This window comes from Siphateles boraxobius, unplaced genomic scaffold (assembly GCF_051911475.1).
Source record: "Siphateles boraxobius isolate OS27281-9 unplaced genomic scaffold, OSU_SipBor_1 22, whole genome shotgun sequence".
Lineage (NCBI taxonomy): Eukaryota > Metazoa > Chordata > Actinopteri > Cypriniformes > Leuciscidae > Siphateles > Siphateles boraxobius.
In genome coordinates this window covers 16,580,756-16,605,863 of record NW_027508833.1, presented here as the reverse complement: position 1 = coordinate 16,605,863, position 25,108 = coordinate 16,580,756, and the positions used below count along the sequence as shown (strand labels likewise).

Here is a 25,108-nt window from a genome sequence, read left to right as displayed (position 1 = left end):
CAGCATGACATTTGTCTGTTTATAAAGTTGCATTTACGACATCTCAGCTGAGTATCTGACCATGAAACCTACAATCTACTTTAATAAAACACTGTATTTTCCTTCTATTTTCACTTTGATTCAGAGTTCTGCCTTCAGAGATTGGGGGAATTGGGAACTTATCCTTGTCTGTCTTTCTTCAAAATGGGTCTAGAGGTTTCACTGGTGTAGCAATTGAAGAAACCCCAAATGGTTCCTCGGGTATCTTTTCATTTTTACAGTGCTGTGTTATGCACATGTGGGGCCTTTCTGGATTTTACACACTGGAGACATCTGCTGGTCACATGTAAGAAGAACCAAAACAATGACACTGCAGAGGCTTGAAATTGGGAAGATACTTGCATTCGTTTTCAGATAAAATTATATACAATTCATATACTTTGTCCAGCCAAAATAAAGTCGCTTTTTGAATTTAAAGAGGCAAATGCTTAAGTGCTTATATAATTGGATCATTATTACAGTGATTATGATGTTTCTATCATTCTATTATCTTCTAACCCTAATTGATGTGTAGTGTGTGGCTTTTGATTTCTTAAACAATCATGTTGGAAAACACATCATGGCCATATTCCAGGATGACAAAGTCAAGATTCATCAGACTCAAACTGTGAAAGAATGGTTGGGAAGGAGCATAAATAATTATTTTCACACATGTATCAGCACCTCCGAATCCTGAGTCCTTAAATTCATTGAAAGCCTTTGGGATGTGCTGGAGGAGACTTTACAGAGTGCTGGACTCTTGCATTCTCAATACAAGATCTTGACCAAAAAATGATGCGTCTCTTCATGGAATTAAATGCTATGATGTTATTTGCACCAATTCATGTGTGAAAATGATTCTTCATGCTCCTTCCCAACCATTCTTTCACAGTTTGAGTCTGATGAATCTTGACATTGTCATCCTGGAATAAGGCCATGATGTGTTTTCCTACATGCTTGTTCAAGAAATAAAAAGATACACCATCCATCAATTAGACTTAAGTTTATTTTCATAACGAAGCACATTTTCTTCCACAATTCTTCAACAATTACTGTAACATGAAACAAAATGAAATTTTCATTCATGTAAAATGAAAACAAAAATGTGTATTATTTTGATTATGTTGTTTATTTGCATTGTAATGACACAATGGGAAAAAAAATGCTAATCCTATTTTTATTTTAGGGTGAAATATGAGCCAGACCGAAGAGATTCACCCAGAACAGCAGCAGCACATAATGCACACGTTTTATTAGAAAAGTTGATTTGCAGAACATTGCATTTGTACTTTACATCTTTATAGATATTAACATTTTAGTGCGTGCTTTAAAAATATCTTTCACTGGTTTTGTATACAGCAGCTACACATACAAAAGAATACAAATGTGACAGAAACATACAGTACATATAAAAATGTACACCCAGGCACACTTCTCTCTTCAACATAATTACAGTCAAACTGAACTTTTACACATCTCTGTAATTAGCATTACCAACACCATCAATATACAAAATATTTACAATACTTATCACTAGAGTGTAGGCTAACCCTGAGCACTTATGACATTTTTGCTACACAGAGGTTTCTTGCTCCACAAGAGACACTGGGTTTGATGGGAGAAATGTTTCTGTCTCTTCCTGTGTTCCAGCATCCTCCTTTACGTTCCCATTTATTTCTTTATGATCATCAATCTGCCAGAAGTAGTTTTACTACAGTAAAATCACCCAAAGCAACAAAGCATTTTATTATACAGTCATAGTAGTGTCTTACCTTGTGTTGAGGATGGGACGTGCAGCAAGCGCTCGGCTCCACAAGCTTTCGTGCGGTTCTCACCACCGGATACACTGTGCCAGGCGCCACATCGTCTCCTTTTGTTCGGCCTTGAAGTGGAAAATGTTTTGCATATATAAATAATAAAACTGTATTTTTACTCTTTTTTTTTTTTTACATACAGATGTGAATGGTGCTTGCCTATTGTAACACTCAACACAACAATGTGTGTGTGTTGAAGGTGGTTGCCGCAGTTTTTATTTATCAGTGTTATTTTAGTATTTTGAATTTAGATTTTATTTTTAAATTTGAGCAATTTTATGTTCTTTTGTCACTTTTATTTTTATTCGTTTTTTTATATTTCTAGTTTTAGTTTTAGTCATTTTACAACTTCAACTTATTTATTTTTCAGTTAGTTAACAAGGCAAAAATTTTAATACAATTAACAAGGCAACGCTTTTTCTTAATATTTTATGTTTTATTCATTTTTTATTAATTTTTATTTCAGCTTTATGCTAACACTTTACAATAAGGTTTCATTTGTTAACATTAGTTAAAGCTGCAGTCCGTAGTTTTTCCACTTTGTCGCCATCTCTGTTCGAAATCTGCAATTGCAGTTATTCGCGGAATTATTAACTTAAAGTGGGTTGTGCCTCGGTACGGCACAACGCGGATGAATCCAATGTTTTGAGGAGAATGTGCGGCTGCCAGTCATCGCGCCGGTGTGGATACTGTAATTTAGAATCATAGATTATACTTTTGGAAGTGTGACCAACATAAGAATTTTCACCAGAAAATGTCATCTGAACAAGTAAGTAACATCCACTTTTGTTCTGACCAACTAAGGGGAAAAAAGCATTGCAGTAAATCGCACTGATAAAATTTAACGATCGCTTATATCACGTAAAACCGTACAAATTATACTTTGTTCTAAAATTGTTAATGTTAACAACTTCAGCATTGCGTGAACACATTTAATGCCCTTCCGATATTTATCCTTGTTTTTGCATGGGCCCGGTTGCAGTCTCTTTTTTTTCTGTATCCATTTTACAACGGGTGAATCTCCAGCTGTCACTGATGATTGTCGTTTGAACCTTTCTGGATCCGCCATCAAATTGATACGTTTATTTATATCAAGTGCCGTGAGAAAAGGTTATAAATCTCCACCTCCAACATCCTCACACGCAATATAGCCTACTAGCCGAGACTCCTTCTTTATGTGTACAGATGTGACGTAATGACGCAAAGACATGCTCAAATTTCCCACGGAAATCCACCAGTACCACTGGAATTAAAAACATCATTACAAGCTTACCGTTTTGAATCGAGCTATGGCAAGCAGATAGTTCTGAACACTGGCTGGTTATGTACTCGCTCAAAAAAAAAAATTGGATCATTTTTAACCCAAAAAAGTTACGGAATGCAACTTTAACATGAACTAACATTGAACAACAATAATACTACATAATTTATTAATATTAGTCCATGTGAATTTTTTACTTTTACCAATCAAAAGTTGTATTTGCTAACATTACTTAATGCACTATTAACTAACATGAACAAACAATGAACAACTATATTTTTACTAACCTTTACTAACATTAATATAAATTGTTTTAAAAATTATTAGTTAATGTTAGTTAATGCATTTACTAATGTTAACTAATGAGACCTTATTGTAAAGTGTTATCCACTTTATTTCAATTTACACTATTAGACTTTTACACTATAGTTTGAGTTTTAGTTAACCATAACAACACTGGTTGCTACGGAGTGGTTGCTAGGCCTTTCCGAGTCTAAGCGTGTGATTTCTCTATTGAAAATCTAGTCCAAGACTAAAGGCCAGATTTACTAACAGCTTGTGCTAGTGCAAACCCTGCAAACTTCTTTCAGGATTTACTAAAGACACACAGTGAAAAATTTGCGCTGAGCGTTTATTTTTGTGGCTGATCTTGCATATGCAAGATCAAGTAGGAGTTTCCCTTTCAGACTAAAATTTATAGGAGATTATTTAAATCAATCATGCAAGGTGATTTACTAAGGTTTGCGTTAATCAAGTTAGTGGTATTTGAGCCATTATTTACAACCCCCCAAAAAGCATGTCTTAAACCAGAGGCTAATTCACGCTGTAATAATACTATCAGAAGCTCTTGAGGTGAATGTTTCTCACCTGTCATGAAGCTGATAATGAGTCCAATAAGCACCACAGTGGAGGAGTTCAGCGCACTGTACCACATGTACGACAGAGAGTAGAAGCCATGCAGCCCTACAGGTCTGCTGAAAAACAGAGAAATCATTTGAATTCTTTCCCTCCATAGATGCATCTACATTACACTGCGTGGTACTGATCTACAGGTCACCTGGCAGCATCTATGAGGGCATTGACGGCTGTGATGTTGTCAGGGCCGGCTGCTACTGTGTTAGTAGAGTTGAATGGAGGAACTACAGAACTGGACATCCGAGACAAAAAGCCACCAATGCCAACCCAGAATGCTATGAGCAAACCTGCAGCAAGTCCTATTACAGCTCCCTGAATGATAAAGAGAAAACATCCTTATTTATGTTAAAAAATTATTTAAACTTATTTTCACCACAGAATTTTTTTTTTAAGTTAATTAATTATGACATCTTATCTCATAATTCTCACAATTCCGAGCTTATAGCTAAATTCGGAATTGCGGGGGGAAAAAAGTCAAAAAATTTTATAAAAAACTCTGAATTGCAAGAAATAAAGTCAGAATTTTGAGATATAAAATCACAATTGGAAGAAAAAAGTCAGAATGGCAAGAAATAAACTTGGAATTGTGATATATAATGTCAGAATTGTGAGAAAAAGGTGATGTAACGAATGGCCTTAATCAAATGCCCTAGTCATAAGAAAACCTTCCCCCTCTCCCCTGTTGTCATCGGCCCTTAAACCAGTTCTCTTCAAAGGCTGTTATCATCTCGGCTCCACTGAACGATCTCACCAAGCAACCCTCAAAGACAGCACAGGAGACCAGACAGCACTACCCATTTGGTCGAAGACTATAGAGATAAACTTCCAATACACAAGGACACTTACTCCATTCATACACACAAACTTTTCCAAATGTTTATAGTATTTCTCCTGTGTTTTATGCATGCTCCTATGTTTTATTAGTTATGACTAGTTATGATTCTTTAGTTATGTTAGATTATCTTCCAATGTTGATATCCAAAGATGATGTATGTATCACTGCTTTAATGTCTTCGAATCCCCTCTTTCTTGGTATCAAAATAATCCTCTTTGATTTTATAATCAATGGTGTACAATATGCTATGATAAATTGCATCATGATTTTTTTTTTACCATACTTTTGTGTAAAGGCTGCACAAAATCTCCATGCCAGCAATAACATGACAATGGAGATGAGGTGGAACAAAGATTTTCTCCCGGTCATCTTTGATTGGTCACTTCACCAAATAGGTGTGAACTGAGAGGACCTTTAAGAGTGTCTGATTGGTTCAGATCTTTGCTCAATCTCTTTGAGACACCAGGTCTTCTTCCGGCAACTTCATCTTCAAGTTAACTTCTTTGGATTCAACGTGGACCACCCCAAGAACCCAAACGAATGTTTCAGCGCACTACTTGCAAAATCATCAAGAATCTCCTGCATCTGGACTTGTTCAGCAACCAAAACCAATGCAAGTACCCGTTTGCAGCCTTTAGCTGCGTTTCTAAGTTATTGTGCCCCTTTAGGTGACCCTGATTCTCTGTGCCCGGTTGCATAAAGCGCCTTAAGTTTTTCCCCTAAGTATGATACTTAAGGGGCGATTTCCCCTTATCTAAGAGAATAACTTAAGGGTGTTGCATATAATCAGCGAATGTCTTATAGAAGAGAATTGGTACTGTCTGGTTACTTCCGGTTTCTGGACTGGCTGCAGTAACACGTCTCTGTCCACGCGGGGGCGCTAGCAGGCGAGTGCAGAATGAATGGGAGTCTATGGGGTTTCACACCCAGAAATCCACTTTTCTCAGGATGTAATTTTTTGTCAAGTAATTTGAAAGTTGCATTCAAAGGGGGGGGTTTCTGGACTGGCTGCAGCAACACGTCTCTGTTCATCTGATCCTGGATTCACGTTATAAAAGTCTATTGTTAGCATAGATACGCAAAACACTAACACTAGCAATTTCACAGTTTCATCAAATAAAGTAGGCTAGGTAGGATATCGGAATAGATAAAGAAAACAAAAAAAGAAAGCCTAATTGGACAGAGGAGGAGAAATGCATTATTCTTGACAAATATGATAAAAGAAAAACAATTTTGAAAAGCAAACTAAATCCCAATGTAACTGCTGCAAAAAAACAGAAACAGTGGGAAGATATAACGGAAAAAAACAATGCAAGGAATCTTGATATGGAGAGGACGGTTCAGGAAGTCCTTAAAAAATACGAAAACATCTCTGTGGTCGCAAAAAAAGAGCTGAGCGCTGAAAAGAAAGAAGCCAACAAAACAGGCAAGATTAAGGAAGACTACGCTTTTAAGAATGTATGCACCGCACCGTGGTGAAGAGTTCGCTTTATTGCTGTCGATCAAATCGGTATTCTTGCAACAATTTTTCATTGCTAAGATGCTCCAAAGGGTTCTCCTATCCCTAAAAATTCTTCTTTGCACATAATGATCTTTAGCTGGTTCCCTAAATTCAGCCATGTCGTCTTATTTTTGTCCATGTTACTCTTAAGGTTACGATTTCCAAACCTTAAGTTATACTTAGGGAAATGACCGTTAAGGGGTTTTATGCAAAACTTAACGCTTTTTAAGGGATTACTTAAGTGAAAAAACAGCATTTAAGGGAAATTCTAAGTTATGACATTTTACTTAAAGAAACCCTTCAGTAACACTTAAACACTTAGTTTTTTTCTGCAACACACTGAGGTTTAAGGGAAACATAAGGGCGAACTTAAGGGAAAATTACACTTAAGGTGCTTTATGCAACCGGGCACTAATGTTTCTCGTAGGTCGTGGTTAACTGATTGTAATCAATCTCTCTCTCTCTCTCTCTCTCTCTCTCTCTCTCTCTCTCTCTCTCTCTCTCTCTCTCAATCTTTGCTTAGTTTAGTTGTGTGTGTGTGTAGCCTAACGTAGTTTTGTTTATTAAACCATTATATTCACACTTCATTGTAAAATGAACATCACAAAAACTTCAAAGTCACATAAACATCTTGATCTAGCTACCTATGCTATTACCCTGCTAGTACTTGATTTACTTTAGCTGGAAAAGGTTATTCTTTCTTGGCCAGGAAAATAACATGTTTCCTAGAATTAATAATTGATTATGCTTTCTGTTCATTAGATGAACTGATTAAATAATTGTACCATTAATTCTGCTACAGTCAATTCTAAACATTCAAATATTTATAATTAATTATAATTCGTTAAAATTAATATATATATATATATATATATATATATATATATAAACATTTTAAACTGTAACTCGTTACAGTGATTTGCGAGTTACATACTCGGAATTGCAAGATAGAAACTCACAATCAATAGAAAAAGTGTCAGAATTTCAAGTTACAAACTTTTGAATTGTGAGCTAAAATTATTATTTATTTTTTTAAGTGGTGGGAACAAGTTTCTATAGAAGTTTGTTGGTTTGAAGAATTGAAAGAAGGAACTTACAATGCTATTGGCGCATGGGAAAAAGATGCCGAGACAGAAAAGGCCGAGCAGTGGCCCGCCGACCATCCCGAAGATACTGAGAGCAGCCTGAAAGTGAAATACACAACTAGGGGTTAAGTAAGCGATAACATACATCCAGCCGATTGCTATCGCAAAACAAACAATGACAGGATAATTGTCGGTTCTTGTATTATCTGGTTTATTTTGCGATAACAACTGACGTTATTCTGCTTATTACATGATTGATTAGAGTTAAAATCTTTTATTATCTCAATACATTTCTGTGAAGAAGTAGTTCCAAGCAAGCCGATTTTTCAAGCCAGACAAATGAACAAGTTCAAACGAAGTGGACATTTAAGGGATAATGCATCACTTATTACCCAGATTTCCACTAAATAAATAAAGATGGGAACATGAAACATTAAAATGAGAAGAAACCATCAGAAAAAAGTCAGAATTGTGAGATAAAAAGTCATTGCGTGCGTTTTTAAGCATTGTGGTTTATAAACAAGTGATTTTAAAAGGTTGAAGCGCAGTAAGCCGCAAAAGAACTAATTTCGCTATATGCGCTCGCTGTGAAATTGTTTCTGAACGATGTCTGCGAGACGCGTACACATTAAGGCGCTGCTCATAGTGTGCGAGTACTGAATAGTTCTTTTTGTCGCTTAATTGGGCTTCAGCGATTTAATACACACACTTATGTGTCAAAATGCCCATATTTGCAAGTATCCTAGTAAACACAGTCAGTTATGTCTTTAGTGAACATAAACAGTTGAGAAAGAAAACATGTGTAACAGTATATTGGGATCCATGCATTTGGTCTTAAAGTGACAGCAGCCTTATAAAACTGCTGATGTTATTAATGTTAATCAAACAACAACAACAAAAAAATCTCTCCCTGCTCTTGACTGAATCACTTTTGTAACTTTAATAAGAATTAATGTTTTTTTTTTTAATTTACACAGACATAATAGATTTTGGATTTCCTAAAATAAGCTGATTACAGCAATAATTCATCAGCGATTATAAAAGCATGTATGCTTACCTGAAGAACTGAACTGTTCATCAAATGGACGACATAAGCCATAGCCAGACATATAATCCCATATGATATGGCTGGATAAGGAATATAATCATCCATTATAAACATTCTCACTGAAAGCTTCATTTGATCACTTTGAGCAAAGGGGAAATCAGATTAAACATATTCTATCATTGTGCATCATGGGAAGAAGGAAATCATTTCAAATGAAGAGATAAACATTCAAGTTAATGTCTCACCCAGCATCTTTGAGAGCAGAGTGGCTCTGGCCTCCGTCATTGAGTAATGGGGTTTGATCAGATCCATTATGGTCACCGTGGCCAGTGAGTTCAATGCTGAGGATATTGTACTGTGAATGAGAACATCTCCATTTTATTTTACAAATAAAGTTTACTTTTAAAATTTTTGAAGCATGCTTGTGCACCGACTACTGTCTTTATCTGTATCTCTGCAGAATGTAAGTTTATTATAGAGAGAAAAGTAAACAAAGCAGATTTGCATGAATATATACTACCATTTAAAAGTTTGCGTATGATTTTATTTGAAGGAAATTAAACCGATCAAAAGTGACAGTAAATACATTTATTTCTATTTCAAATACATTTATTTTTGAACTTTCTATTCATCAAAGAATAATTTTGAGAAAAAAGTATAATTTTCAAAATATGAAGCAGCTCAACTGTTTTCAACATTAATAATAATAAATGTTTCTTGGCTCTCAAATCAGAATATTAGAATGATTACTGGAGGATCATGTTGCATGTGAGACTGGAGTAAAGATGCTAAAAAAAATTCAGCTTCGATCACAGCAATAAATTACATTTGAATATTGACATTTATGCATTTAGCAGATCATTTTGCATTTCATTATTTTTGTGGAGCATTTTGTTTATCCAAAATCATTCTCGTTGAACATTTCCATAAGATTCTTACTATAATAGTCACTTTTGTTTTACTTAAATACGATTTGTAAAATATGATTGCTTCAATCATCGGGCTGTTACCTGAGAGATGCACTGAACAAACACGCCACAAACAATCCAGGAAGTCCAGGGAAGTTTTGTAACATGTCCATGACAAAGTAGAGCACCATCTATAAAGTCAAAGTACATCGTAGAAATTCACTATTCCATTCAGGACGTATATATGCAGTCTGTTGTTGATGTTGTACTGGTTTGGTGCTGCTAACCTGGTCTTTGGATGTGATGTACTGCTGTTCTAAAGGGCTGTTGTTACCGTAGCAAGCGTACATGACCAGCCCCATCAGACAACTGAGCATTAAAGCCACCTGAAGACAAGGAAACACCATATAGCAGGACCTGCACGAGAAGTGTGACACATAAGTAAGAAGAACAGCTCTAAAGTTAATCTGAGAGTCTTTGGGGTCTGGTATAAGGAGCACTTACATGACGGCTTCTTTCTCTGTACGAGAACTGAGGTACCTCTGAACCTGAGCCTGGTTCACTCCATAGAGAGACAGCATCAGGAACACTCCTCCAACACCTAACGTCCAGAAAGTGTGTCTCACCGTTGGGTCAGGATTCAGGCTGAACAGACAAAGTCAGTCAACTGGAGAAATGACTGAGTATTTTAGACCAATTTTAAGTTTCAGCCAGATAGAAATTATGAGATTAACATCACAACTATTTTATTTATTAACTTATTTATTATTTTTAGTAGTGCTGTAAAATAGATTGAATGCGATTAATCGCATCTAAGATAAAAGTTTTTGTGTGTGTGTGTGTGTATATGTATATATATATATATATATAGTTATATATATATATATACACACACACACACATATATATAGACAAATGTTTATGTAAGATGCGATTAATCGATTTGACAGCACTAATATCAATTTAAACATTTATTATTTTGAACAGTCCTAGTTTTAACAGTAGAAAATAACAACCACAAACCATAAAGGTTTCTTCAAAGTGTATATCCACTTTGGAACAATATTGTGAAAAGTGGAATAATATATACACACATTTCAATTAATCTAACATTGAAAGGATAGTTCACCCAAAAATGAAAATTCTGTCATCATTTACTCACCCTCAAGTTGTTCCAAACAAATTTCTTTCTTCTGCTAATCACAAAAGAAGATATTTTGAAGAATATGGGTAACCAACAGTTGATGGACCCCATTGACTTCCGCAGTACAGAAAAAAAAATACTATGGAAGTCAATGGGGTCCATCAACTGGTTGGTTCCCAACATTCTTCAAAATATCTTCCTTTGTGTTCAACAGAAGAAAGACATTCATACAGGTTTGGAACAACTTGAGGGTGAGTAAATGAATGAATGAAGCATTTATACATATAGCACTTTCATATGTAGTCATGTACACTCAAACTAAAAGCCCTTTACAATTATGTCAGGGTTCTCTCCTCAACCACCAGTTGTTTGCAGCATCCCGGATGATGTGACGGCAGACACAGTACAAAGGCTCCAGTGCGCTCACCACACACCAGCTATAGTGATCGAGCCAATTCCGTGGATGAGGATTATTAGGAGGCCATGATTGATAAGGGCAAATGGAGGGAATTTGGCCAGGACATCAGGATTACACCCCTACTCTTTTACGAGAAGTGCCATGGGATTTTTAATAACCACAGAGAGTCAGGACCTCGGTTTAACGTCTCATCCGAATGACAGTGCTTGTTACTCGTCGTAATACTGGGGCGTTAGGACCCACACAGACCACAGGGTGAGCGCCCCCTACTGGCCTCACTAACACCTTTTACAGCAGCAACCTGGTTTTCCCAGGAGGTCTCCCATCCAGGGACTGACCAGCCCTGCTTAGCCTCAGTGAGCAACCAGTCTTGGGATACAGAGTGAAATGGCTTTGGCTGTAAATGATGACAGAATGGTGATCTATCCCTTTAATAATAATATTTAAAAAAACTGCCAACTTAACACAAAGTAAATATTAATAGGATGGCCTAAGGGGATCATCGTCATTTTTAGGGGGCCATGGCTTCCCCTGATACACCCCTGATTCAATAGATGCGTTTATCCAAAGTGATTCGCTCTGGAGCAACCTTGTGGTTAAATGTACAATGCCAGCACACCAAACCAGTAAAAGTGAACTTACTCGAAGCCAGAGATGCGTCCACCGTCTCTGACTTTAACCCAGGCCTCAGACAGACCACCAGCCTGCTGAACGCCCACAATGATGACGGCAAGCTGACCAGTAAACATGACTACTGTCTGAAAAACATCGGTCCACACCACTGCCTTCAGGCCACCCTACCAGGAGGACAAACGTGCTAAAATCATTACAACTTCTTTCAGACAATGAAAACAAACTAGCATATTAAAATGGATTGACGTATAAATGTTTAGATGCAGCGCAAGCTGATGAAAGTTTACAAAGACAGAGTTTTTCATGCACTGATGAATTGTATGTAATCTGTAAAGTAAATTCTTATCGTGTTGACCTTAAATAACTCAACAAAAAAAAAGATCTTACCAGTGTCGTATATAGAGTGCAGACTAACCCAGTTGCCAGTACTGCTCCCCATAAATGAAAACCAGTAACTAGAGACGGACATATGTCAAAGCAGAGACATTTATGTATTAATATAATGTTAATATTTATTGGAAATTTGTTGCAACATTACCTGCATTCAGTGCAAGAGCCGGTGTATAGATGCCAACACCCACATAAATGACCTGCAAAAAAGACCCACACAGTAACTCTCTCCAAATGAGCCATTGAATGCATTAAATATGCAAAAATGGAAACGTTACTTTAACAGAGAGGCTAAAGCTTACCATCTGAAAAATAAATGTAACAGTGCCACAAATACGGACTGCTTTACAGAAGCGCAGCTCCAAATACTGCAGGCAAATGAGACGTGAGCATGTTTAATAAAGGCATCAATGACAAAAGAACATGTTAGTGGTGCAAAACTCGCCAAGAGTGTTGTTATGGGGTTACTAGGACAGTCTCTAAATAATATCTGTTGTAAATAATATGCAATAATATGTGTACCTGATAAACACTGGTGAGATGCAGTCTGTAAAACACAGGAATGAAAATGTGTGCTGGTATCAGGAGACCCAGAATATAAGAGCAGCCAATGAACCAATACTGCGTGCCATTGCTGTAGACTTCCGCCGGCGTGCCAATGACGGCCACAGCCGACTGGAAGGTGGCCATGAGAGACAGAGAGAGTGGCAGGCACTTCATACTCCTGTCCGCGAACAGAAACTCTCGTGTGGTGCTCTGGCGTCCTCCGGTGAAGGCGTAGTACAGCCCGATGGACATGGAGGCCACCAACAGCAACGCAAATATCACATAATCAATAATAGTGAAGTACTTGGGTGCAGATGGATCCATACTGAGACTGCAAGCATGAAGCGTAATATTAAAGTCTCTGCTGCATGATCAGGACAAAGGTCAAAGCCATCGGCCTGCAAATCTGATGACGACCTGAAACGTCACACACATAATGATAGAACATTCAGTACTCAATCAATCAGGTTAGGATTATATGTTATGCTAGTATGTTGACATTTAAAGTTGGCATTTATTTTTCAAATGCGTGAACCGTGAACATTTCATAATTGTATACGTTTCATTTTTATGAAATTTTACTTCATAATTTTTAATTATCTATTTTTCAAATGCATGTTACAGGTCTTAAAGTGAACAATTCATCCATGTATGTTGAATTTTTTACTTTTTATTCAACATTTTTTTAACTAGACTTTTGCAATCATTTAGTCTGCTTAAAGTCGGCATTAAATTAAAATTCATGCCCATCTATTTTACAAATACATGTTACAGATCTTTTTGTGAACGATTCATCCATGTTCGCATTTAATTTTTTTTACTTCGAAGTCAAGACTTCAGACTTCTCTCTGGTGACATTTGTAAGTCTTCTCTAATCATTTAGTCCGCTTAAAGGGATATTGTGTAGGAATTTCTCCCATCTAGTGATGAAATTGTATTTTGTATTCAAGCTGTGCTCTCCAGCGCCTCTCTTTTTCAAATGCGTGATGCATCTACGGTAGCTGTTATGTACCAAAAAGCTATGACAAACAATGCAATATGCTCTATTAAAATATACTCTTATCGAATTTATAGGTTACATAAAAAGTAAACTTGCAAACCTTGTTTTTAGCGCCTTCTCAACTTTATTCAATATGCTGCTATTCATCAAAGAGCCTGTTTAAATTTTAACTATAAATGTTCTACTGTCTATATAATAGAGTACACAACCAAGCAATGAAAAAAAAAGCATGTCATTAAGACTGTAATATTGACTTAGCCTATCTGTCGAGGAGAAAGCAGGCAACTTCAGTGTCTCTTTTGAAATCGTACTCCTGCATTAGTTCTTTCCACCTGGAAAAAGCTATCCCGACATTGACTCTGTTTTTTGTAATCTCTGGTCACGTTTCCATTTATGTTCAATTTTGGACTTTTTTGGCGACAAGGATTTCTTCTCCTGTGGCTCGGCATATGTATGCCATTAAAAATAACAGTGCAATGCAGCCTTTTAAACTTGCCGGGGCAATGACAAGCGCCTCTCACTGCTCTGCTCCTCCGTTTCTGCTGCTTTCAGTTACGTGACGCTGGCTCTGAACGAAAACGCGCTATGGAAACGCGTTGGCCTAGTACTTTTTGACCCTCTCTGCTATTATAGTTTTTCAAGATGGCGGAACGACATGGAAGCCTCCGTGGACCTACCCGTCACATGTATATAAAGATAATAAATTCTTCATTTACGAGGATTAGTCAGATAATTGGCAGAGCTATTTGTATACCACTGAGGACATATTTATGAATAAAAATATTGATTTTGGATAATAAAATACCTAACAAATAGGGCTGGACGATATGGCCAAATTTTATATCACGATATATTTCTTGATTTCGGTCGATACGATATAATTCCGATATCGATATGAACAATATAAAAGCCTCAGAAAAACTGCCAAGAACGCCCATAAAAGATGTCTGTTCCTACAATCTTCTGAAAAAGGAATTTGCCAAGTCTATGAAATCTGCTGGAGTCTTTCGCTACTGCACCATAACAAACTACATGAACCAATGAAATAACCCATCATAACAATAATATTCTCTTCTCAATACCTGCTACAAGACTATGAAAGCATATGGGTAGCAATATTCAGTTTGAAATGTAATATGCAAAATGACAATGTAGTATGTAAAATGGCAATGCATTTCTGTTTTTAAATTTACATTTGCCATAACATTTGTGCAACATTTGGTACACAAAATGGGGGAATTTTTTTCCGATTTAAATCCCATTTCCTGCATTTACATAAATTTAGGGACTATGGTGTTACAAAATCCAGGAAATAATTAAGTTGATTATAATGATCAATTTTGCCAAAAATAAAAGTAGGCTACTAAACTATGTATAACAAAAATATGTCTTACTTTTTTCAAGACTTGAGATAATCATTTTATAAAGTCAAAAATGTTCACCATTAATGTTTTGTGTGTAAATAAAACTGAAATATACAGAAATTGAATAAGGTTATCAGATCAGTCTGAACTGCATAAATTATAATAAAATGTGATACTTATATGTAGATTTATTTATTTATAATATTCAAAACACTGTAAATAGGTTCATAATCTGTAAATCTGAAAATGTCTATTCTGACTAAACCCAACTGTGATAGTTTTATTCTTATATATTTATATTTTTATTTTTTATTCTTATAATTTGTAGTATTATGTTTCATGTTGTATTTGTATTTGTATATGTCCACTGGAAGCCTCAGTACCAAAACAAATTCCTTGTGTGTGCAAGCACACTTGGCAATAAAGCTCTTTCTGATTCTGATAAATTAAATATAGCTGAATCCTTATTAAAGCTACACACGTTCTTTAGACAAGATCAGTGAGTAATTTGCTCTGTTCCCCTTTGTTCTTTGGTTAACTTAACTGACAGACAGAATTGGCTGCTGTCCCTTTAAGATCTGTCGCTGATGAGAGGATCTTACGCATTTAATTTTCTCATTTAGGCTACTCTTAACTTTCATTTAAGATTTAACTCATTTAGACTGTTCTTGTGAGGATACAATTGACAAAACGGACATTTTGGCATAAATGTGTGTGTTATTATTCAAGCGTTAAAGAAAGAGAACTGGATTCTGCGCGTCGTGTGCGTGTGTGTGCGCGCGTCAGGACATTCACAGGGAGCGATACCTGCTCATTAGAACTTTCGGTGAGCTATTTTTAGAGTGTGGACACGACGTTCCTGGCCGCGGACGCGCGCATCGGCACAGTCTATCTCCTGATCCTCGTCTGATGTGTTCCCGCTGCTAGTCGGACTCGGCAGTCACACTCCGGCACATTTTGCAGCACGCTGAAACACCGAAACACCACTGAATTTATACCACTGAATTAGTCTTTCCTCTCTTATCAACTATTTCGTCTGCTTTCTCCTCACTTGTGGAAGCTCGTTCAGTCACATTTGCATTGCGGTCAGGGGCGCTCATTCTGTGGCTGAAACTTGCCGCGTTGGAGATCCGCTGCTCTGAGCAGTGGCTGCGTGTCTGTGGTGTACGTCATCAGGAAAGTAGCCAATTGTGTTCTGCTCTTTCTGACGGCTGCGCGCCTAACGTCAGTCAGTGACAAATGCTGCTATGTATATTGAAATATCGAAAATGTGTTTAAAAATCATATCACCGTTATCGGAAAAAAAAAAATCGCGATATATATTGATATTGAATTATTGTCCAGCCCAACTAAAAAACTACACATAGTCCCTTTAAATCACCCTGCAAGTTCACGTTTATCTGCCTCTGCTTTTGAGTGCCACGCCCACATCTCAAAATCCATCCAATCAACAACTGATGCTTAAAATCAAGTTCCTGCCCTAAATTTTTTCTTATCGATAATCAAGATGCAAGTTACATCTGTCTCTACTTCGATTTCATTGTATCTTTAAGAAAATACCACTCTACCACAGCACAGTAACCGCCCACTTTTTAGTGGCCTTAGTTCTAGGCGTTTTTGGATGGATGCCTTGAATCAAACCAAGCAGCTCTGAGATGAATCACAACATTACAACATTTCTGTTGAAGCAAGAAAGTATTCAAAAAATCTGGAAATGGCGAAATATGACTGTGCACCTACCCAAAGTCAACATGAAATCAAAAGCATCCCATTCTATAACACATAGCTGGTATTATTGTGTAGAATTACATAACAAATTCCTCTTATTTTTAACCCTTAGTTACATTTCAACCAATTAGTAGTATAGAAACATTTTTCACATCCAATCAATTCCCATTTAATAAAATCACATCCCGTCCTCCATTTTAACTCATTGAATATCCTCTTCCCTTGGAAATATGTCACATAAATAAAATGACTTCGGGAGCAAACAATCTACGTCATCCCATGAAGTACTTTTGAAGTACTACATACCATGTCTACAGTACTTTGTATGATTGGCGGATTTCAATTCAAATATGTGCTGTATTGCAAAAATCAGCAATTGTTATCTTTTTTTTTAAGTTAAAATTGCACTGATTAATGGCTTAAATGCAGGTGTATAACATAATTTAACAACCTCAGATCTCGAAGTGAGACCGTCAAGATAGATTTAAACTACATATACATATGTGTATGTATGCATGCATCCATGTATGTATATCAAATTCTATACATAGAAAATATAATTTTTACTTCCAGAACCCAACAGTAATACTCCAAAGAGGTAACACATGAGTACGGTAATTTTAAAGTATCAGGTTATACTTTATACTGCAGGGTTAACAGTTCCTGGCAGTTGGAGCTAGTCTGCACAGAGACAAGACGCCACTGGATTGCAATTTCAACTTTACCCCAAATGCACTCCCTAAGACCATAATTCATGTAAGAGTGTAAATATACATCATTTACTGAATGATCTACCCAGTTTTCCCTACCATTAGTTAAATGCAATTTCACTTCCTTGTTATTGTTAGTTGTTGGACGCATGCTGTGTTCCTCATCAATACAACAAGTGCGCGCGGAGAGCGTTACATGTTTTCTCCACATGCAGGTGTTCTTACCTAAAGTAATCAATCAGATCAGATGGAGCTACATACACTTCATGTGTCATCCGGGGAGCAGGCAGTGAAAAAGTGTCAGTGTTGCACTAATGCGCTCCTCCTAGTGTTACAGTTGCCATCACGCCTGAATGTTATGATTGACTGAGCCACTTTGTCACAGTCAAACACCTGTCCACCTTAAAATTTACGATCTCTAAATATCGTCAGTTATAGTTAGCGTGTTTCCCAGCACACACATATGCAGCTGTTTTTTTCTTTTTCGATTTAAAATTTATATTAAATAATAATATGCGCATTAAAATAAAAAATGCATCCACGTGGGGAAAAATAGAGCGTAGAAATCATGAACCCAGATTACGTGGTTGCGCAAACAGTGTGCGCACTGCGCAGTGATGATGCTCTAGAGCGCTGTTTGTGTTTTAGCTTCCGAGGTCGCACGTGACACAGCAGCGCGCCAGAATTCCAAACATTCGATTCACAAAGAAGCAAAAGTAAAATATTCGCGCTTCAAAAACATAGTAATGGACAGCCAAATGGAACCAATGGAGCACGGTAAACTTATGCAGTTGGTTAAGATCTAAATGTGTCATATATCAAAATGTTTTGAAAACAGCTTGGATGTGTTACTTATATATTCCTTCATATGGACACACATGACAAAATGTATTCTTCTTTTCTATGTTTCAAAGACGTTTTGATTTTCTTACGGGCCTGTAATTTATATGGCACACACCGTATAACGTTATACAACTTAACCCACTTTATTGTCAGTAAGTTACATTGACAAAAAAAAAGTAACATCTTAATCAAACTGTTTTACAAATTAAATTCAGTCAGTTTAATCTTAATTCAAAAAGAGATATATTCTTTATTCAGACATTTTTTTCAGTCAATTTTTCATAATAATCCATAAAACATCTTTAATCCCATTTCATTTTCTCTTATTAAAATATATAATTTCTAAGGTGATACACGATAGCAGTCTAATTGGGATTTTGTTTAAAAATGTTTTTACAAAATTTTTATCATTATTATAGTTTTGATGACTTTTTATTTTTATTTTGATGAAAATTATTCTACAATGTAGAAAATATTCCTACTAAAAATGAGTAGCTATATCCTAACCTTTGTCTGGTGTTGTAAGCATATTTTCACTTACTCTGTAATTTCTTTTAATGCACCCTGTGTTTATGTGTCATGTTATATATCAGGTGTTCTGAATCACCTGATGGCTTTAGAGAGAGGAGGTATGAGACAGCAGGACCAGCATCAGTCTGAGAGGTTAGAGATGCTCAAGGTCAAAGCTCTGACTCTCCGTGCCAAAAGAGATCAACGCAAACGTCAGACAGACGCCATCAAAGTGAGACGGCTTTGAAATAGTATAGAGACATTGATCTAATGTCTGACTTTCTCTTTGATATTTGGTAGAAAATGTAAAAAGCTAGTTTTTAATGTAGTTACCAAGTAGCATAAATATCTAATTCAGTCATGAAACTCTTGAGGGTGCAGGCTGATACGTCCTTTACATGCAATCTGCAAGCAATCACATCATTACTGCATGGCTCAAGCTGATTGGCGTCTGCAGATCCCGCAGCCAATGAGATTGCTTGCTTAACATTTAAATGGTCTGGTTCATTGTTTGCTGTAAGCTAGTCCGGCCTCTACCTCCAGCTGCCTAGACCTGCTACGTGAGTTTATAAGTTTAGCAGCAGCAATAATCAACAGCAGTAGCAGATCTAGTCCGCTAAGACCAAATACATTAACACTGTAATATTCAATAACATGCTAAAACTATTCAGAGTGTTGTCATAATTGAACTTAACATTTTAATTATGGTTTTAATAACTAATTATATGATAACAGTGATATCCACACCACACAACTGTAATGATATAAACAACACAGATAAAGTTATCGTTGGATGCACTTTTAGAACGATTATTTCAAGCTGATGAACGATAACATTAATAGTCAATCAGAAACCACTCGTACTTTTAAAACTGCGGATAACAACTGCAGCCGGTGCTTATGGCAAACACAAGGTTATTGTGCAATGGTGTGAATGCTATTATATTTATAGTTATTCTTGGTGTAAATGGGCCTTACTGTAAATATACTATAAACTTATTGTCATTGTATGGCAGATCCTTAAAGATAAAATCAGCAAAGATCTTCCTTTACAAGTTGATGATGATGCTGGCGGCCTCATAGAAATGCAGCAGTCTTTGTTAACTGCTTGGAAAATGCAGTTGAAAGACCTTCAGCGTGCTCATCACTTAATTGGTATTTATATTCACATCCCGTTTTAATGGTGATATTGATCAGTCCTAGATTGATCATGGTTCTGTTTAGGCCTGATCGAATGTTATGTTTTTTTTTATTAGGTGGCTATGATTTGGTGGAGTGTAAGGAAGGGAAAAGTGTGTGTGTGTCTTTTCACACAGCTTTTGAAGGTGTGTATTTGGACACATATAACATGGAGCTGGATCTGACGCGCACCGTGCAGATCTCCCGGCATAACATCCCGCCGTCATTACCACTCGAGAGTTTCGCCAAACAGAACCTGCAGAAAGACCTGAAAGCCTTCCTGCAAACCCTCAGCCAGAACCTCAATGCTTTATCTGGTCGCAGACAGCAGGTCTCCCTCGTCAAGGTATTATATATATAGATTATTTCTTTTTTTTCCTTTTATATATATATACACAGTTTATACATATATATAATTCAAGGAATAAAGTACATGCTCTCTTATTCTCACCAAGGCTACATTTATTTAATCAACATACAGTAAAAACAATAAAGTTTTCTATTTTAACACATGTTTTTTTAGGATGTAATTTATTCCTGTTATGCAAAGCTGAATTTACCATTCTAATATGATGATTTGCTGCTTCCCTAATGTGAAGTACATCCGAGTGAAAAGGCTTCTCTAACAATAAAAATGAAGGGCCATCGGGAATTGATTGGATGGAAGAGAAGAGATGCAAGTTATTTTGATGGAAGATTATGAGGGCATATGAATTTTAAATTGTGATATGCACGGATACATCATTTATATATATATATATATATATATATACATACATATATATATATATATATATATATATATATATATTCCATAAAAAAACAAGAATTGTCAGTTTCGGTGGCTTTCATGCTGAATATTGTTGTTGAAATGGTGATACAGTTTTTCAGTGAATAGATTTTTTTGATTAATCGAAAGTTCAAAAGAACTTATTTTTTTTATTTTGGAAATCTTTTTGATCAATTTAATGCATCCTTGCATTCTCTCCTGTGTCTGCCACAGGAACTCATTGGTTCAGTGGAGGTGATGGAGAGCAATCAGCTGTGTAATATTCTCGTGCTCATGTGTACAGAACAAGGAGAGACTCCCAAAGCTGTTCTGTGCACACTGGAGTATGGAGATCTCACACAATATCTCCCTACACGTGTCAGCATTGAGAGTGAAGGTACGGCACATGACCCGGGCTAAGCTTGACCCATGATTTCTCGCTTGGAAGAGAACATTCCTGTTGCTCAACCAGTAGAGCATGACACTAGCAACGCCATGGTCATGTGTTCGATTTACAAGGAATGCATGAACTAACAAAAAATGTGTTGCTTGCCTTGAATGTGATATAAGTCACTTTGGATAAAATCGATGCAAATTTAACAGAACATATTAATACGAATGATTTAAAAGGAGAGTTCTCCCCCCCAAAATATATATAAATATATGTCATCATATATTAGCCTTCAGGTCATTCCAAACCTGTAAGTCTTTGGTTAATCTTCGAAACACAATTACATTTTTAAGGAAACCTGAGAGGTTTCTGTCCCTCCATTGAAGGTTCAGGTAACCAAAACTTAGAAGATCATAAAGCATTGTAAAATGAGTCAAGCGGTTTAATCCAAGGCTTGTGAAGAGACACAATCGCTTCATATGACAAACAGATTTGCTAATGCTTTTATTCTCATATAAACACGCATGCATATAGCACATAACATATGGTACATGGAAACTCACGTGTGCATCACGTGCTAGAACAAGCAAACCTCATCGGTTCACATGCATCACACACGTCTTTACCATATATGATGTGTTCTATGTATGTGTGTCAATCATTGTTTAGATGAAATCTGTCCATCATATAAAGTAATCATATCTCTTAACAAGACTTGGATTAAACCACTTTCACAAGGCCTGGACTTTAAATGGAGGGACTACCTCTTTAATATGAAACGATTTTCAGTAAAATCACTTAGGGACTGTTAAACATTAAATAGATATTATTCTTACATGGGCTGAGATGAAGTGTGAGATTACAAAGCATTTGTATCTGCTATTTCTCATGCACTAAAAAAATGTAAATCAAATGAAGTGCTTATCAGATTGTGAAGTTGTTTTTAGAGTAAATGTATGTTCTCTTACGTTCATTTGGAAATAAGGATGAACACTTTTTTTAATACAAAAGCATGCAGCTTCTTTATTTAAAGATTTGAAAAAAGAAAAGGGACTGAGATTACATTAATTTTGTTTATATTTGCTTTCATTTTTGTAGATAAAACCATTTCGGAATCTCCTCAGTGGAAGAAAAACCAGTCGCTGCTCCTGGAGTCTCCAGCTCATACAGCTCTCCTGACCATGAGGAGGATGGGAAGCATTGCTTAAGGAAATCAATATTCATTTAATGTAAATAATGTTCTGTGTTAGTGCAGTTAAAAACCTGACAGCTCTATCAATGGGCTCCTATAACAGAGAGATGCCTCAGAGGTAGATTAGCATGCAGATGAGGAAACAAACAACTATTTAGAATGATCTATTCATTCCAGTTCAAAAGTTCAAAATTTCCTTAAAGACAAATACAAATTTATCTGACAACCATATTCACAAGCATACGTTGTTAAATATGTTCTATATTGTTGATAAAGCTCCTTATTTTCTGTCGTAGTTTTTCTCTCTGCAGTTGTTTCAGTCTTTCTTTATACCCTCGGTAACACTCTTCCTGATACATCAGCTCTCTCTGGGAGATGCTGTCGATCAACGCCAGGTTTTTCAGCTGTAGAATAGATAGCTGACCATTCTCCGACACTTTGAATCTCTCTCTGAATATCATAGATGGAGATGAATCATCTTGCTTGACAGAAAATGATGCTGATTTAGCAAACCTCTGTTGCTTATCATCCTCAAAGGTTTGAATGGAGGATAAAGCTCTGAATGCTGGGGCAGATTTTGAGAATCTGGGCTCGTGTGCGTCGTTTGCCATCCTGACCTCTGATATGGTCCTCATTGTGTTGTTTATTGTCGCGTACGGTTCGCAAACCCTTAATTGCAGCAGCCGTTTGTGCTCTTTCAGCACGATCTGTTGTTCCTGCTCCAGCAGTCTTAGGTTGAGTCTGTGTTTGGTGCTGATGCTGTGCAGTTTCCTCTGAAGATAGATGTCCTCTTTGTGGTTCAGCAGTCTTACGTCCATGTAAATGAAAGACTTGGGTTTCTTAATGCTTGGCTTTGTCATTTTGAGATGTTTCTTGAAACAAATACTGTAAATCGAAAGCACAACCCTTTTGTTTTTGGTTAAGCACACACAAGCAGATTGTTCCAAGTCAAATTTATATTACAAACACAAACAAATGTCTCAGAAGCTTCAAGCTCGAAGGCTAACTTTTATGAAAATATGTATGTGTATGGACATTGTGTATACATAATAAATGCAAGTTTACTGTACCTGAAACTGCTGCATGTGTTTTCTAGTCTCGTAAGAGGCCGCATCTGCTGCTATGACACTTAAACATAACATGTCTTTCCTTCTGTCAGGTTTCAGAGTTTTGAGTTTCAAATTTGCTCGGTCACATGATCATTATTGTGTTGATAATGACAAAGTAAAGCATGGAAGATTGGACTCTTCAGACCAAATTCAGGCCTTTATCTCCATTTAATAGTTCGCTACTCATTTGAGACTTTTTCTAATTTTCTGAAAAGATTATAAACAAGATTTCATATTTCAGTAGTCTCCGACTAAGACTCTCTCGTTTGTGTATACTACAGCAGTTCACGTGTCAGTTCTTTATTTGTATTAATTATTATTATTATTTAATTAAGGGATGGGATGAATGGAGGGATGAAAATAATTTATAAGCCAAGCAGAGTAGATAGAGTATTATAAAAGTATATAGTATTTAATAATTACTATTTTTACTATTTCTGTAAATTGGGCAACTTTTTGGCATTCATAATATAAAAATCCACCTCAGTATCCCAACAGATCATGTATTTTAAAGAGGATAGTTCATCCCAAAATTTAAATTCTGTCATGTACTCACCCTCATGTTGTTACAAACCTGTATGAATTTCTTTCTTCTGCTGAACACAAAAGAAGAGATTTTGAAGAATGTTGATAGCCAAACAGTTAATGGACCTCATCAACTGTTTGGTATGATTCTCCTAAATTTCGTTTGAAGTGAGGTGAATGATGAATGACAGAATTTTAATTTTTGGGTTGAACTATCACTTTAAGCCTATTATGTATTATTTGAGATGTATACCTTTACTCTTAAAATGTTCCATAGTAACTATAGTTTACACAAAATTACCATATAGTTACTGCGGTTATTTCTACTATCTCTATAGTAACTATAGTTACTATGGAACTGAAGGAATAGTCTCAAAGCTCAAAGAAGCTTAGAGAATGTTTTGTTTTTTTAGAATGTGGTTCGTTTAGAATATAGATTCACTATAGTAACCATATGCTACTTCTGGTAGAACTATGGTTGCCATAGTATTTTTTTAATATGGGAGGTACTATATGAGCATTTGACGACGGATTATGATCGGAGGAGCAGATATTTCCAAGGCTCAGGGTAATATGGGATATTCCCAGCCTAAAATGTTCTGTTCAGACCTACGTCCAATGAACTACATACATACACACCACAAAACATCGATTTAAAGGAGTAATTTTAATGAAGTAATAAAAAAAAACGAGTTTGTTTTCTTCCACAGTGAATGTAAAGGTGATGTTTAAAGTATCGTTTTAATGTAGTTAGACAACACAAAGATTAAAGTCGATGTTATGTCATAATTTGTGCATTTACTAAAAAAACAAGCTATATTGCCCTGATATGTATAGATCAGTGGTGTGGATTTTGTTTTCGTTAATAGTCAGAATAGTTCATTTAGTTCATATGTGCGTCGAAATTGCGCAGACACCAGGCACTGGTGTTTTAAAAGTCACTCATTTCAATCGTGTGTATCTCAAGTTACGTTGCGTTACAGTGTTATGTGTGATATGAAGCGTCACTTTTAATTCACGTCAATGTTTTAATTTAAGCCTTAAATTAAAAGGAAAGCTGATATCCTTTTTGTGTTGTTAGATCGCAATGCAACAAATGTCCGAAGAGAAAACAGTAAGTAAACAATGTAAGAGTGTTTTCCAGAGTGTTTTAAAGTTGTTCAAATAGTCTTTTCTCCCCTGTTATTTTATATTCACAATATTACTGTATTGGCATACACTTTGTATATCGCCAAAGTATTTCACTGGGAAACAAACAAAATTAAAGAATAA

At 36.2% G+C, this 25,108-nt stretch overlaps 2 protein-coding genes across 4 annotated transcripts; one reads left to right on the top strand and one right to left on the bottom strand.

The window, feature by feature from the left end:
* Positions 1-1,128: 1,128 nt before the first annotated feature.
* On the bottom strand, positions 1,129-17,937 carry slc5a6b (solute carrier family 5 member 6). 2 transcript variants are annotated; one of them, XM_077238730.1, is made up of 16 exons: positions 17,544-17,937; positions 12,493-12,933; positions 12,273-12,338; positions 12,119-12,170; positions 11,968-12,035; positions 11,590-11,744; positions 9,890-10,030; positions 9,673-9,802; positions 9,488-9,576; positions 8,723-8,832; positions 8,487-8,557; positions 7,442-7,528; positions 4,151-4,320; positions 3,961-4,064; positions 1,791-1,900; positions 1,129-1,711 (listed from the first exon to the last, which is right to left on the bottom strand). In XM_077238730.1, exons 2-16 carry the CDS (start codon positions 12,838-12,840, stop codon positions 1,592-1,594), a joined length of 1,821 nt encoding a protein of 606 aa, XP_077094845.1. In that variant the 5' UTR covers positions 12,841-12,933; positions 17,544-17,937; the 3' UTR covers positions 1,129-1,591. The 2 variants fall into 2 exon arrangements, with proteins under 2 accessions (XP_077094845.1, XP_077094844.1); XM_077238729.1 differs by having other exon boundaries at positions 3,961-4,067; positions 17,544-17,922.
* On the top strand, positions 17,919-23,278 carry cenpo (centromere protein O). 2 transcript variants are annotated; one of them, XM_077238754.1, is made up of 6 exons: positions 17,919-18,095; positions 18,755-18,903; positions 19,688-19,826; positions 19,928-20,196; positions 20,854-21,016; positions 22,109-23,278. In XM_077238754.1, the coding sequence occupies exons 1-6, from the start codon at positions 18,065-18,067 to the stop codon at positions 22,216-22,218; spliced, it is 861 nt and encodes a 286-aa protein (XP_077094869.1). In that variant the 5' UTR covers positions 17,919-18,064; the 3' UTR covers positions 22,219-23,278. The 2 variants fall into 2 exon arrangements, with proteins under 2 accessions (XP_077094869.1, XP_077094870.1); XM_077238755.1 differs by lacking the exons at positions 17,919-18,095; positions 18,755-18,903 and adding an exon at positions 19,417-19,599.
* The last annotated feature ends 1,830 nt before the right edge of the window (positions 23,279-25,108 follow it).

What these genes read in the sequence shown, in the direction of transcription:
- slc5a6b (XM_077238729.1), bottom strand. Translation starts at nt 12,840, where the DNA reads ATGGATCCATCTGCACCCAAGTACTTCACTATTATTGATTATGTGATA. An exon ending in ACAGAGAAAGAAGCCGTCAT is followed by an intron (nt 9,803 to 9,889) that starts GTAAGTGCTCCT and finishes CTTCTCGTGCAG; the next exon opens with GTCCTGCTATATGGTGTTTC. An exon ending in CATTATCAGCTTCATGACAG is followed by an intron (nt 1,901 to 3,960) that starts GTGAGAAACATT and finishes TTCCACTTCAAG; the next exon opens with GCCGAACAAAAGGAGACGAT.
- cenpo (XM_077238754.1), top strand. Translation starts at nt 18,065, where the DNA reads ATGGACAGCCAAATGGAACCAATGGAGCACG. An exon ending in AATGGAACCAATGGAGCACG is followed by an intron (nt 18,096 to 18,754) that starts GTAAACTTATGC and finishes GTTATATATCAG; the next exon opens with GTGTTCTGAATCACCTGATG. An exon ending in AGCAGGTCTCCCTCGTCAAG is followed by an intron (nt 20,197 to 20,853) that starts GTATTATATATA and finishes TGTCTGCCACAG; the next exon opens with GAACTCATTGGTTCAGTGGA.